The sequence below is a fragment of the Brachyistius frenatus genome, unplaced genomic scaffold (assembly GCF_029030835.1).
Source record: "Brachyistius frenatus isolate BFR_SWC_R1_liver_20210118 unplaced genomic scaffold, ASM2903083v1 Contig_91, whole genome shotgun sequence".
Classification (NCBI taxonomy): Eukaryota; Metazoa; Chordata; class Actinopteri; family Embiotocidae; genus Brachyistius; species Brachyistius frenatus.
This window is the reverse complement of record NW_027210690.1, coordinates 1232250-1247833: the sequence shown is the minus strand read 5'-3', so window position 1 is coordinate 1247833 and position 15584 is coordinate 1232250. Positions and strand designations below refer to the sequence as shown.

The 15584-nt window shown below is 43.4% G+C and overlaps 1 protein-coding gene across 3 annotated transcripts in view; it reads right to left on the bottom strand.

The window, feature by feature from the left end:
• LOC138627737 (collagen alpha-1(XIV) chain-like) overlaps positions 1-15584 on the bottom strand; it is a 118135-nt gene that overhangs the window by 90595 nt on the left and 11956 nt on the right. For 2 of the 3 annotated variants that reach the window (XM_069710284.1, XM_069710285.1), the window contains exons 4-5: positions 10348-10491; positions 9133-9216 (exon numbers count right to left, since the gene is read on the bottom strand). The exons of the other annotated variant lie outside the window; for it this stretch is intronic. In XM_069710284.1, coding sequence (XP_069566385.1) covers positions 9133-9216; positions 10348-10491 — 228 coding nt within the window. The remainder of the gene's footprint in view (positions 1-9132; positions 9217-10347; positions 10492-15584) is intronic. 3 annotated transcript variants of the gene reach the window in all.

The following is a 15584-nucleotide window of genomic DNA, read 5'->3' as shown; positions in this document are numbered from 1 at the left end:
TCATGAGCGCTATTTTGTTCGTACGGTGATGCGTCTGTGATTGATAGGTAGTTTTTGTATTTTCACCTTCAGCTAACCTTTTCCTCGGTTCAGGAAAAGAAAAAACACACAAATGCTTCCAACGTCTCTGAACATCACTGAACCGCGGCCACGATCCAACAATTCAGATTACACCCGAGTGAGATGGTGCATCGGGACGTAATGGCTCGATATCACGGAGTACATAAGTTCAATATATTTCCATGTATCTGTAATGTAACACAAAGCAGGCCCACGCCTGCCCGCCTGCCGCTCCCGCTGCCAAAACCTTTAAATGCCACTGAAGTTTAAAAGAAGACGTCTGACGGGTGTTTTTTTTCCAGGACTGTGGGATTTCGGGGTCGTTCACACAAATATGTTTGACTTAATTAAAGCCCGGATCCTCTCCGTCTCATCATGACCTGTCAGTCAAGCAAAACTCAACCATCAGCAAACCTAATATATATACGTATAGATATATATATCTGTCAAGACAGCACCTTTTGTTTGTGAAGTCTCTGCTGTTTGTTCTGGAAGAGAATTAAAAAAAATAAATCAAAAGAAGCAGAAAGCTGCTTTCAAAGTAAAACGTCATTATCTGGACATGACAGCTGGGAAATCTGTCAGCTATTGTGGTTGTTACAAGACTCAAATTCACTGTGTGAGAATATATATATATAAAATGTCATCACATGCTAAATGGATGCAACCCAGTATCGCAGCAAAAGTGTGAAATAGCCACGCCCTTCCGCTAAAGCAAAAAAACGTAAAAAAAATAGTTACGCTTAGCGATATCTATGCGTGACCAGTTACACGTTTTGTTTTGGCCCGTAGTGATTTCTAGGAAAAATGAAACCGGCTGCATAACTTACAATGAAAACAAAACATAATTGTGGTTCAGAAAAAAACATAAACTAAAGAACAACTTTGCGTAAGCTTCACGCCTACAAAGCGTGTAATAGACACACCTGGCAAAACGTGTAACTGTAACGCTTACACACGTGGAAAAGCGTAGCTATCTCACGTTTTGCTGTAGTTGACTGTGTTGAATGGACGTAACGCTGTGAATAACATACCGGAGAAGCCTTTAACCAACCAGCATCAACCGAAATAGGACATATATATATTGTGCAATCACCACGAGACAACAGTGACATAGACATGTATAATTTTTACGCCTAAAAATAAACGTTTAGTATACACACTACGTACACTATAGCAAAAACGTGCAATAGTCACGCCTGCACGGTGCCAAGTGTACCTATTTCACATTTCGCCGTAGTGGGCGGACGTGTCTGTTTTCATGCGTTGCCGTGAGATACCGGGTCGGACCGGCTCACCTGGAGATGGTGTGAGGACATATTGGTCCCACAGGGGGCGCTAAAAACACTTGTATAGATAACGTAATTGTGGGAGTCAATGGAAATCAACTTATTGGGTTTCACGAGTTTTATTCATGAGTGAACCTCAAATGTTCGATTTTAGCTAGCAGATCAAAAACCCTCAACTTTTTTCACACCAGTTAAATAATTTCAAAGTGTGCAGCGTATTCTTAGTTGAGTGATTAAATGCCGAAGCTTCGGCAGCTCACAGCTCCTGGCTGTTTGCACACGTTAACGCCGGCGTGCCCGAATGGCAGTTTGGCGAGAGACTTATTACAAAACAGAAAAGACTTCTTACAAGGAAATAGCCACAAAGGAAATTAAAAGTACATATTTCTGTCTGAGGGCCGGTGGGGTTGTTTTTTGTCGGGACTGCAGCGAGCGTTGCCTCATTCAACACTCACCCTCTAGAAAAAAGAAGAAAAAAAAAAAAGCGTATTGCTCAATTGTCTACATGCAGCCAGATAAAAGGAGTATTTTTTTTTTTTTACCTTCCACACAGGATCTGATGTAACTCTTCCTCCTGCCATTATCTGAGGGGGTGACCGCCTCCCCCCCCCAACCCCCACCCGACATAAAAACCAGGCCCGGCGGTCACAGGTGAGTTTGGAGGTGTGTCGTCAAACTTATGAAGCGGGGGAACATCCCTTTACAGATGTTTCACAGCAGCCCGGAGGCTCGACTCTACTCGTCGACCGGCGAGTTCTTCGGCTTCACTGTTTGCAGAAATTATTTTTTTTCTTTTAAAATCCATCAAATTCCCATTTGCATTGAAACCAACCCTTTGTTCGACATTTATATGTTATTGTTACCGTGACGACAAAGTAGCAGTACTCCTGTCTCCGGTGCTCTCCAACAGTCACTGCTGCGTTCGGTTCAGTCCCCCCCCACCCCTCCTCCTGCTGGCCCATTTATTTCAGGACCAATGTGTAATAATGAAGCTGCAGGAGATCAGAAGAGCAGAAAATTAAAGCCAAACAACAAACAGCCGTTTTGTCTGCTTCGGATTCAACTCTCCGTACCTGTGGTCCCGACGACGGCTGATAACGGCCTCTTAATGGGCTCGATAACGTTTCCCAGCGGAAGATTTATCGTGTTTAATTTATTGGTTCTTATCGACAGTAACTTGCAGTTTCCATTATCAGACCGAGTATCTGTTCAGTTATTTTCTACTTATTTTAAAAGATAAGAAAAGTTTCCTGCTTGCAGAGCGAAACGAAGGAAAATAAGAACTAATCCGCTGACCTGCCGGAGAAATGATTGTGTTTTCTGACAGGAAAATATGTCTGGAGCTGAAATGCAAATGACAAAAATGGTGTTGTTTGTAATGCAGCTCACCTGTTTCTCTGTCACAGAGTTGAAGGGGGGGGAACATTTCATATCCCCACAAATACCAATGCATGTTACCGATCAATTTTTTGATATTGTCTATTAGCCTATTCTCTATTATTATAATATTTTTGGATCTTCTTAAGATAGAATTTGGACATCTTTGGTCTAAAAGTGCCTTTAGGTCCAAGTCCACTTCATCCAGTTCCAAAGTCAGATGCACGGTTCAAAGAGGGCGAGTTAAGTCTCTTAATTCATCTTGACTACGTTTTGAAAGAAAACATTTTCATGGATTTCTATCATAACAGTAAGTTGTTGAAAGATCTCGTCTCTGCAGAAGAAACGTGCAGACTGATTTATAAATCTTTTGCATGTTTTGTGTGTGGCTGCGTGTAACAACTAGAGAAACACGCCTTCAGCAACAAGCCTCTAAAATAACAGTGAAATCCCGCAGCGCTGACTTCAGACCGACGGTCCGACCGCACCTCCGCAGACAAACACGAGCAGCCGGATCTCCAGCTGTCGGAGGGCTGATCGGCAGCAGCCCAAGAAACAGAGCCGGTGAGGCCACGGCTGTGGTATTCAGCAAGTGTGGGCAAAGAGAGGATGGCTGGCTGAGAGACGGATGGAAAGACGAGGGAGGAGGAGGAGAGGGAGGAGGAGGAGAGGGAGGAGGAGGAGGAGAGGGAGGAGGAAGAGGAGGAGGAGAGGGAGGAGGAGGAGAGGGAGGAGGAGGAGGAGGAGGGGGAGGAGGACGAGGACGAGGAGGACGAGGAGGAGGAGGAGGAGGAGAGGGAGGAGGAGGAGAAAAAAAATTAAAAAGAAAGCTTGCAGCAAATATGAAGGTGCGTCTACGCAGTCCTGATCGGGAGTATCGAACTGCAGATCGGTGTTGAGTCCGTTGCTCGTGGCAACCGGAGGAGGAGACTGAGAATGAAGAAACTGGCAAAACAAAATAAAAAAAGGTAAAAAGACCCGAAATCGAACAAAGACAAAGAGGGAGGAAAAAAATAGATAGCACTCCAGAGAGAAACAGCAAGAAAGCTGATGAAAGAAACGAGAGCTGCAGGCGATGGTGGAGGTGTTCTGAAGGAGTGAGACGGAGGGGTGAAGAAGACTTGGTGGTCGTCACACACACACACACACACACACACACACACACACACACACACACACACACACACACACACACACACACACACACGCGCACTCACACACTCATTCTCACACACACACACACACACACACGCGCGCGCACTCACACACTCATTCTCTCACACACACACACACACACACACACACACACACGCGCACTCACACACTCATTCTCTCACTCACACACTCACACACACTCACGCACACGCGCATACACACACACACACACACACACACGCGCACTCACACACTTATTCTCTCACACACACACACACACACACACACACACACACTCACACACACACACACACACACACACACACACACACACACACACACACACACACACACGCGCACTCACACACTCATTCTCTCACACACACACACACACACACACACACACACACACACACACACACACACACACACACACACACACACACACACACACACACACACACGCGCGCGCATACACACACACACACACACACACACACACACACACACACACACACACACACACACGCGCGCGCGCATACACACACACACACACACACACGGATGTTCAGGGGTTTTTCATCGTACACACTCATTAAGATGAAATAAATGACTCAGTTTTTCTCCCACACACGTGAGCGTGTTGTCCAGTTTTTACAACATGTCCGAGAGGCATTTCAAAAGTTCCAAGATCACATTTTTTGCTTGCGTTCCTGAGCCCGTGCAGTGGTTTTGCAGAATAAAGAATCGTGGCTGTTTTTTGTTTTTTTAAAGCTGAGCCGCCCGAGGGCCCCAAAAGATCACAAAGGTGTTCAAGCGTGTTGTCATGTCGGAGAACGCCGTTGCCATGGCGCCACAGTTCAGGTGCTTTGTGCAAAAAAGGGGAGAAGAAGAGCGCACAGACTTAAAAACAGCAGGGAGGGAAGGACAACAAGGGACAGGTGAAACAAATCTGGGCGGGTCCAACAATCCTACAAGAGGACAGGAAGTGTGAAACAAGACAAGCGCTGCGTTCAAATGGGGTCGTATTTACCGCGTACGCGAGAAGAGTCCGTATGAACGGCGCCCTCTTGTGGTGTTCACCACGTCGGACATTTTCTTTAAGCCTCGAGTTCACGAGTTGTGTTCACAGAAAGGTCAGAGGTCGTGGAAGTTCATGCGTTGGATTTTCAGCTGATATATTGTAATTTTAGTCACGTAGAGTTTTGTCTTCACTTTGCTAACAGCCGAACGTCTGAGGAAAATCTCATCTCTTCCCTTTTGTTGCTCGTCGTAACAGTGACACCCCAGTTGGGTAAATTACATAACTGAACTCCGTTCAAACTCCATAACTGAACCAGCTCTCTCCCTCCTTCAAAAACCCCCTCCTCAATATTCTCAACATTTTTCTGACACGACGCACAAACAACCCGTGACAAACATCACCAACGGCTCCTACGATTGGTCAGACCTCCGACTAATAAATGATACAGAAAAGGAAGGAGAAAGCTGAACACACTGGGAGATGAATTTCACGCTAAATTTTTACTGCTTTTCTCACTGAATTTTCTAGTGATTTAACATTCAGGCAGCTTGGAAATTAGCGTGTTATTAACAGACCCAAATTTACTGTGTGAATATCTGAGTCTGTCCCAAGCGGCAACCAGCAATGACGTCATCTGTCGGTTTGTTATGAATCCTCCAGTTCAGATTCTGTTCTTCACCATCTTTGCTAGTTCGGAGCAGTTTAGAGCAGGAAGTGACCATATTTGGACGAGCTGGGGGAGGAGCCAGCAGTGGAACTGACCGATCTGATTGGAAACCTGACGATACTACGTCCCGCCCACCGATGGCTGTAACCTGTCAATCAAACAGACACGCCCCCAAAAACAGGTCTTCTTGAATCTTCTTTTCTAATGAATGAGGGATTATTTTCAGATGGACCTCCAGAAAACTAAGAAGAAGGAGTGACTTTAGCTAACAACACCGAGATAACTGATGGACACATTTTATTCACTTTGGATTTGATGAGAGAAGTTGAATGGGAGTCTATGGAGCCGGAGGCTTTTTGGAGCCGACCTCTAGTGGCACTCGCTGGTATTGCAGCTGAAGACGCTTCTGGATCAGAACCATTTTACAGACCTGAAGCTACGAACTCTTTTATAAACAGTCTGTGGTCTGCTCAGACGTACACCTCTGGTTACTTTTGAAACTATTAGAGCTGCCTTTAACCAATCACCATTGACCACCACGTACGCTGAGCCCCCCCAAAAAACGTCGAAAAACCTCTAAACTACATAAACTTTTGCAAACATCTAAACAGGACAGACCAATATTTTCAAAAGAGATTATGGAAGAGATGTTTGCTTTCTCTGTCGAAGACAAATCCTACAATTATCTCTGTCAATATAACTCATAAGACAATAAACTAAATAGCTTGACTCTGTGATGTCACTGGATTTTAAACACATGCTCCGACTTCTGTTTGTGATATTAAACACAGATTCATCGTGCCGTTCGACGAGCAGAGTGACAGATGCAGAAGGAGGAAACGGAGGAAGACCGAGGAGTTGGAAATCTCGCAGCAGCAACGAGTCAGAAAAAGAACATTTCATGTGAAGTCCTGGCTGTAATTATCTCAGCCGTTTGGATCGGGTCCCTGTTGGACTCGCCGCCGTTCTCCTTCTCCATCTGCAAAGTCTCGCAGTGAATTTGGAAAGACGTCTGTCTCTCGGAGAAACGGCCGACTTCAGATCGGTCGCCCGAAATGTTTGAAACATCGGCAACGAGGCGAAAGCAAGCTGATCTGTTCATTCATCAAAAGTCCTGTTTTAGAATAAATAAATGTTCCAAGAACGCTCCTCGACGCAACGAAGGGATGTTTAATTAAGACATTTTCAAATTTTGTTGGACCGGTTTGCAGAATTTCCTTCATTTCATTTCCTTGGAAACGACTAAAATCCATCCAATCAGAGCCAAGTTGCAGCAGATTTAATTAATTGCATTCGAAAAAAAACAACAACAAAAAAAATGTTCAGATCATTAAACACACGAAACCTGCTGTAATTATTGAACCTCTACTGCACCCTCCTGTTTCTAGGCTCCTTTTCAAGGCAGTAAAATGCCACCGCGAAAACACCGTCTGACAATTAAATCAAATCTGAAATCCCAGTGCGTGTTGCCATCGAACTTCTCCCCCCGCGAGAGCAATTAAGTTCCATCTAATCTCTCCAGTCTGGTGCCGCTCTCCTCTCCGGCGAAACCGACTCAGACGCCACGTGAGAAAATCTATAATTGCATGCGAAACCTCAGACAGGATTAAAATGACCTCGGGACATCAGAGTTAACTAGGCTATGCAATTTCAGGGGCCGAAGCACAAAAAAGACCAAAAAAAAAACCATTCTGACGGGCTTGTAAAGTTTCTTGATAAAAAAAATTTTTTTTAAAAAAAAAGACCCAAATCACCAAACTTCCCACGGCAAAGTCTGGTGCTGCTGAGAGAGGAGTGAAAGGAATCATGGGAGGTGGTGAAGCTTCTTTCTGATTTTGAACAGTGGACAAGGTCATTATAAGGAAAATCTAAAGAAGAAGAAAGAGAGGAAATTAAAAAAATTTTTTTAAAAAAAGGTGAGGCCGACTGAGATTTAGACATACCAAAAAAAAAAAATACAAAAAAAAAGTATTTATCTCATTGTGACGATTTTCAAAGCAGAAGCTATAATTTGGGTTTGAGACGGCTGCTAACCGTCTGCCAGCAGTCCCATCTGCACCATCATTAACACCATTCCTCCGGGTTTTTTTCGAGGCTCCCAAACACACCACTCACACAAAAAGGGGAAAACACATCCCGCTGCAAAGGAAACACGGCGCCACGAAAAGGCAAAAAAAAAAAAAAACAGGGTGCTAATTCTGCAGGAGGGTTTCATCAAAAAGCTTTATTCAGGTGTCTTCCTGTTTCATCCACTGGCAGGTACATTCACAAACACAGGAAAGAGCGTTCGGTCAGACAGTTCAGAGAAACATCAGATTTTGGGTCAAATTTTGGTTGTGTTCCTGAGCCCATGCAGCGATTTCCACTACAGAATCATGGCTGGTTTTTAGAAATGGCAGATTTTGAGTGTAACTCTGAACCGGTCAACAGAGACCCTCGAAAGGCTTCAGAAAGTCTAACGGCGACGAAGCGTCGAGCCGGGCGACGTGTTTCCGAGCAACGTTCAACGTTTCAAGAGGGGGCGGAGCTTCACCGTCCGAAAACCGAAGAAGGCGCGTCAGGTTCTGGAGACACCAGGTGGGTTTTCTTTGACGTTTGAGGCGGTTGTGTCACCGTGAATTCTTCCCCACTGGATCAGACTGTCGACACCGAGTTCTACCGGGAACCTTCTGAGCTCACGAGTTCCATTTGAACGCAGCATACGATTCTGTAGTGGAAATCACAGCATGGGCTCAGGAACACAGATTTACCGTTCCCCAAAAATGTTATCCAAAATCTGGCGTTTCTCTGCTCCAGTTTCAGGTTTCCCGGTGAAATCACAAACGTTCACGTGACCAGCGCTCACGTTAACGTGTTGAACACGTGATGAAGACGATGAAGAGACGACACTCTGAATACTTCCTCACGAAGGTCGTTGCTTCCTGCTTCTCCGAGTGCGTCGCTGCGCTGCGTTCAACAGGAACAGACTGAACTTTTTCCATCACACCTCACAGCAACAACAAAATGAGCGGACCACGAGGTGCAGAGTTGTATTGTTGAGGTGTAAATCGACGACTGTAACTGCAGCTCTTCTTTTGTAGTTTGAAAGAGTTTCGGCGTTACCTGGTTGTCTTTGTTCGTTCTCAGCGGCGAACCGCTTTCAAGAATCATAATTGGCATGTTTTCTGCGCTGCGTTTATTTCCTGATCTTTTTGTCGGCTCCTGCTCGACTTCCCACTTCTTTCTTTTGTGACTTCCTTTTTTCCATCCGTTTTTCAAGCGACAATCACCGAGTAAGTGCCGGAAAATTACACTCGCAGGGCTTTTTGGTGTTTGTGTGAAATGGACGGATGGATAGAAGAGAAGCCGTCTCATCCCGGCGTCTTCTGACCGTCTTTTTGTTTTGGTTCCCGTCTTCTCCGTCTCCTTCCTGGCAACGGGACATTTTTCCTGACTTCGTTCCTGACGATGTCGTTTCAAAGAGAACCGTCCTCGGAGACGACTGGAATCCAGACGGACGAGTCGATGAGTTTTTCCGCGTCTGTTCAACCGCCTCTTCCTCCCGTTTTTGTGGATCTTACCTTCGGAGATCTCGTTGTTCTCCTCGGCGGCGCCGCCGCTCTCTCTCCTCTGGGACTGTGGCGCTTCGACGGCCGATCGATGAGCTGGGAGAAAAAAACAACAACGCAAGAAGCGTCAAGAGTCGACCGAAAGAAAATGCTTGGACGCGGGAAGAAAAACTGAAAATACCAAGAATGGAATCACGGAGAATTAATACCAGAAACTGTAAAAACTAATTACGGAAAGAAACATCTTTACTTTGATTAATTCAGCCTCTCAGAGAATCGATGGTTCGACTTCCACTGGAGAGTTTTTTAGTGTCCGGTGCCGACACAAAACGTTGCCGTTCTTCGGTTAACATTTTAAAGTGTTGCTACAGGTTTTCCAGCAATGCAACAACAACAAAACATCGTTCAGTCACTTCAGGAAGTCTCAATAATGAATACAAAATTCAACCAATGCTCTGCAATATTTGCAGGTGAATGTAAAAGACACAAAATGTATCTGCCAAAAAAAGGTCAGAGAGGATGAGTATTTTTTTTATTTATTTTTTCTCTACGGTAAAGGAAGTGACGGGGTTTATGGGAAACGAGGTCGAGTAGGAGTTTTCACTTTGTTTCTATGCATGCAGTCCGTGCTGAATGAATGTGATTTTAAAAAGGATTTAAAGCTTTCATTTCATCTTGTTATTCGTCACGTTTAGGACCTTTTTTTTGTAACTTTGATTCAAAAAGGAAACAGAAAGGTTAAAAACTAAAATACTTCCAGTTGTTTCAGTGATATGCAAGCTGCTTATTATACACAAGACTCTCTATTAGGTAGAAGTAAAAAAAAAAAAATGTTCTGTTTACTCGGGAGTTTTTGACCAGTAATTCAACTTTACCCTCGAAAAAAACCCGAGCAATTTCATTGCAATTTTTTAGAAAAGCTGCTGCAAAATTTCAGCATTTTGATCACAATAATCAAAACACCAACATCCAGGAGGGACAAAATTAATGTTATAAAATGAAATTTCTTGACATTTTTTATGATTTTATATACGCTCAGCACCTGCCCTTTCAGAATAAAAGCCTGTCTTGTTTTCCAGCAGCACCACCGGGTGAGTAAATCTGAGCTGCCGGAAGTCAGAGACTGAAACTGAAACTCTCACAGAACATCCTTGAAGGTGAAAGTTCAAGGTGATGAAGCATTGTCCATCAGAAGAGGAGGAGGAGGAGGAGGAAGAAGTGTCTCACCTTCGTGTTTGGCCTGCAGAGGTTTGCTCTCCCGCCCGCCGCTGACTGCGGAGATCTTGAAGTTGTATTCCTTCGACGGGTCGAAGTCTTCGATGAGCAGCTTGGCCTCCTGCTTCGATACCGGAACCACCTTCTGCTCTCCACCTGCCGCGGGGGGGCGAGAAAACAGCAGCAGCACACTCAGCAGCTGTAGTCTGATGATGATGATGATGATGAAATATATGAAATTTATTGGGGTTTTTCAAGTAGAGAAAAAAACTGTAAAACTTTCTGCAATTTTACAGAAACAAAATTACTTAAAACTCCACAAATTTATTTGCAATTTTTGAGAAAACCAAACATTCTAAAATTGTGATGCAAAAATCGCAACAAAAGTTCATAAAATCCTGGAGGGACTGTTCTGGTTTTCCTCACCACCAAAAGTCTTTTACCATTGTAGAAAAAATAAAGAACAGCTTTTGCTCTCTACAAATGCGAATACAATTTTATGAATACTTTTTAAGAAATTGTGTATTATATGGTCATCTTTTTCACTGAGATTTCAGGGAGAATTTCACCGCTTCATCTGAGAGTGAGGAACAACTTGACTTCTAAGACCATGTTGAGAATTAAAATGACAAAAGATATCGAAATCGATCCTTCACTACTGCATCGTTTCAGAAATCTGCTGCTTGAAGGACAAAACTGCCTTTTTTTTTAAAAAAATAGTTTTTGGACAACATTGGCTCTAAGGGACACGTTCATTACTGCTCTCCGTCTCTTCAGGAGAAATGCTGCTCAGAATAAATAAAAGATAAAACTAACATCAAGCTGCTGCTTTGAACATCTTTCAAAGCAGTTTGTTTTAACAGCTTGAAATGTTTGAAGCGCCTCGTTTCAAAGAAAACACCCTCTATTGTCTTTTATCCGGCTTCCATTGTGGCGCTGTCCTTGTAATTAAAGTAGGTGGGGTTTTTTTTCAGAATAATTTAACATCGTCTGGCAGGAACTCTAAAGTGACAATCGGATGACTTCGGTAATCTCCGCGTAATTACGTCGACAGAAATTCACTCGCGGCATCTGTTTTAGCAGCGTTGAAGATGAACAGAGAGAAGAGGACTCTCAAACTAAACTTTTTTTTATCCCTGAAGGAGCAATTACACCTGCAGCCTGAACTCAGAGGTCCTTCAACGGGAAACCGAAGTATTTCAATGTTTCAGACCAGCATTATATGGATGAATATCGTTGAGGAATCTGCAGTAAATTTAAAGAAAGTCCCAAAGGACACTGACAGACTGTGAAATTTAACTTAATATTATCACTAGTCTCTTCCCTTCCCGTTTCCTCTGATAGGACCACAGACTGGATATAAAAGTGTTCGTAGCTTCCAGGTCTGTAAAATGGTTCTGATCCAGAAGTGTCTTCAGCTGCAATACCAGCGAGTGCCACTAGAGGTCGTCTCCAAAAAGCCTCCGGCTCCATAGACTCCCATTCAACTTCTCTCATCAAATCCAAAGTGAATAAAATGTGTCCATCAGTTATCTCGGTGTTGTTAGCTAAAGTCACTCCTTCTTATTAGTTTTCTGGAGGTCCATCTGAAAATAATCCCTCATTCATTAGAAAAGAAGATTCAAGAAGACCTGTTTTTGGGGGCGTGTCTGTTTGATTGACAGGCGTGTGGAGCAGTCAGGTTTGTCTGTTTACACTCTCGTATCATGTCAAGTCTAATTTATAGTTTCAAGTGTCTACATAATTTTTTTTTTTTAATTATAATTTTTAGAGAAATTTAGGAAAAGTAAAAAAATAGTAAGAGGCTCAGAGAAGGATGTAAATTTCTTTAAAACAGTTTTGTAGGAAACGCTCCGAAATGTGTTCGTGCCGATAACTCTGACCAGGACGGTGGATGTCGACCGAACACCTACACAACATCCCTCTCTGCAAACTCAAAGAAAAAAAATGAAGATTTTCTAGATCTGTGAAAAGTGTCTTCAGACACAATCTTCTGACAGAAAATCGAAGAGCGAGTTCGCCCCTCTGGCGTCGTAGACTGAGGAGAGGGAAGATTAGCGTTTTATTAACACCTGAGGCGACGGCGGCTCGTCATGGCGAAAACAGAACAAACAGTAAAAAAAATAAAGGTTATATAAACCCAGAGGCATGAGCAATAAGGACTGGAAGTAACATTCAAATTTGAAAAAAAAAAATGTGTTCGGCGTCTAATCCTGCCAAATCTGCAGCCGTACATTTGGCAGGAGTCAGCAGTTTTTTGGACTGGTTTCTACTTCCTGGCGTTGACAGAGTCTGTCGTGTCCACAGATATCGACGGAGAAGTCCGAGATCATTGGAGCAACACATGCCGATCGGTTTAATTCAGCTTCAGATCAAAGACATTTAAAAAAAAGTGCTTTTTGTGTGTGAGTCACTTTTCCTTCCTGCGTTGCTTCTTTTTTTTTTATTTAGATTTTTCACTGTTGCTACAGAACAAATGTTCCAGTTGAGATCAATAAATCTTTTGCCTGTCGGCCACCGAAAGACAATTTCTTTTCAAATATAATTTCCAGCAGCTGCTTCCACAAAATGACTGGCAGCGAAAAAATAAAAAAATAAATAAATAAATAAATAAAGTGCTGCAGCACTTTATTTTTTTAAACAGTATTTAGTTCTTTGAGCTTTTCAGTGACAAAAAACGTGTCTTCAAGTATGGAAGTCGAGAACGACGTTCTTTTATTTATTTTTATGCCATTTCATCAAGAAAACAAAGTTAATTTTCTCTAGTTTATCTCTTAATTACAAGAAGAACAAAAAGCAGATTTTCCCAAAGTAGTTTGGGTAAAATAAATGCCGACGTTTAACAATGTCACGTGTTAAATTTACACAGCTTTTCGTCATGGCAACGGTAAATGTGGGTTTTTCAAAACTGTGGGCGGAAACAGAAGCAACTCCGAGTCGTAGAAACGTAGCTGCGAGTCGGGATAAGCTACGCCAATAAAAGACCTACGAAGTAACGGTTTTTTTTGTGGTTTGAATTGACTGTGAAGTAAACATTCAAAAATACTTTGGGAGAACTGAATGTTGCTGGTTTTAAAAACGATGTCCGAACACCTCGGAGATAAAGTTCATGGTTATTATTATTATTTAAGTTTAGCTTTTAGCTCCATTTTCGATTCATTGCAAAAATTGCAGATGCACCTTTAGCAGCGATCCGAAAAAAAACCACTGAACTCACCAAACTTCGTACACATATTTCTGAAGGTTACTGCTTCCTGCTGCTTCGTGCACGCCGCGGTGCTTCTTACGTTCACGCACAACGGGAGCATACGCCGAACTTTCTCATCCAGCTTTCTTACAGATTTGTTCCTCTTATCTTCTTTAGTTTTCGTTCCTGTACGTGGGTTTATGAAACTCCTTGTACACCTGGACTTGGCAAATGAAAACCATTCTGACTGTTTCACGTCCCCAGAATCTCCAGCTCGCCTTCAGACACCTGTTGACTGTGACCTCAGACTTATTAACAACTTCACGTCGCGGCCAATAAGCGGGAAAGTCTTGTGTTCCTCAAATTAAAAATGGATCCCACCCACACTTATAGCAGCTGCTATCTGAAGTGCCGTCTGATAGTGATTAATAAAAGGCGCTCTTTGATCTGTTATTTTCATCTTAAATTAGATGCTGTAGTTATTTATTTAATCCACCTTTAGTTTTCTCGTAATTATCTCAAAATAATGTCAATAAATTTAATAGCTTCTCTAATTAAGACAATTTTAATTACATTCAATAATCATCTGGACGTAATACCTTTGCAGAGACCAGCAGTGACGTCACCCGTTGGTTGAACGTCCATTACGAAGCCTCCAGTTCAGATTCTGTCCGTCACCATCTTGGAGCGGTTTGGAGCAGGAAGTGACCATATTTGGATGAGCTGGGGGAGGAGCCAGCGGTGGATCTGACCGATCTGATTGGAGACCTGACGATACTACGTCCCGCCCACCAATTAGCTGTCACCTGACTGCACCACAGGCCTGTCAATCAAACAGACACGCCCCCAAAAACAGGTCTTCTTGAATCTTCTTTTCTAATGAATGAGGGATTATTTTCAGATGGACCTCCAGAAAACTAAGAAGAAGGAGTGACTTTAGCTAACAACACCGAGATAACTGATGGACACATTTTATTCACTTTGGATTTGATGAGAGAAGTTGAATGGGAGTCTATGGAGCCAGAGGCTTTTTGGAGCCGACCTCTAGTGGCACTCGCTGGTATTGCAGCTTCAGCATCGGTCAAACTTTTCTGACCAACGTCCTTTTTCATTCAGTCTGCATCTTTTTCCAAACTTTGTCAGAATGAGTCACGTCTGGGAATCAATGAAAGCGTCCAACTGAGCAGCGCAAACAAATGAATTCCTCTGTTCCAGAAAATGAACTCGCCGCTCCCTCATTACAGTCCCAGCGATACGAGCGGCCGTCACTCACTCCCTTCACTTCCACTCACTCAGATCAGATACGTCTCTCCCAAACTGAAGCTCTTCCCGAAGGCGACGCGTCGCAGAGCGAGCCGTGGGGGCTCGTCTCCGAAACGAGGCCATCCTGCTTTTTAGTGAAAATGTCAAGCGTCTTTGAATAACTGCCGGCGAAGCTTTTTCTGAAGGGCACGAGAACGAGGACGTACGTCACGTGACCAAAGACCGACAGAAAAATAGAAGCGGTGGTTTATCCCCCCAAAAAATGAAGAAGCTTGCTTTTCTTCCCGCCACCTTTTTACCTCTCGGTTATCTGTAGCCAACCTCCCTCTCCAGCTCCGTCCCTCATCCTTTGCCCTCCAGCATCTCCCCTCTTTTTTATATCCCCCGTGTCCCTCCATCTGTCCGGGGGGGGGGACACCTTATCTGACATTTTCCCTCCTTTACTGAGACACACCAGAAGCTGTAAAAAAAAACAACCAACCCTGGCAGCAGAGTCCGACTTCACCTTCAAATCTTCCGTCCACGGTGGAATCGATCGGGAGACTCCGGCGGTGAAATAAAAACTCTAATCTCTGGTCAAATTCAGAAACTTCTGGCTTCGCTCATTTATTCAAACAGAATCGAGACCATTAATATCTTCAAATGTTCCGACTCTGCGGCGGCTTTTGGCAAAAAAAATTGCGACGCGGTGTTTTGAAAAGGTTTCGTGTGATTTCTTCATCAAAGCTTTTAATGAGGAACTTTATTGGTTGAATTTGCTTTTATTATTGGAATGAACAGGTTTCGGTTTCACAGGTGG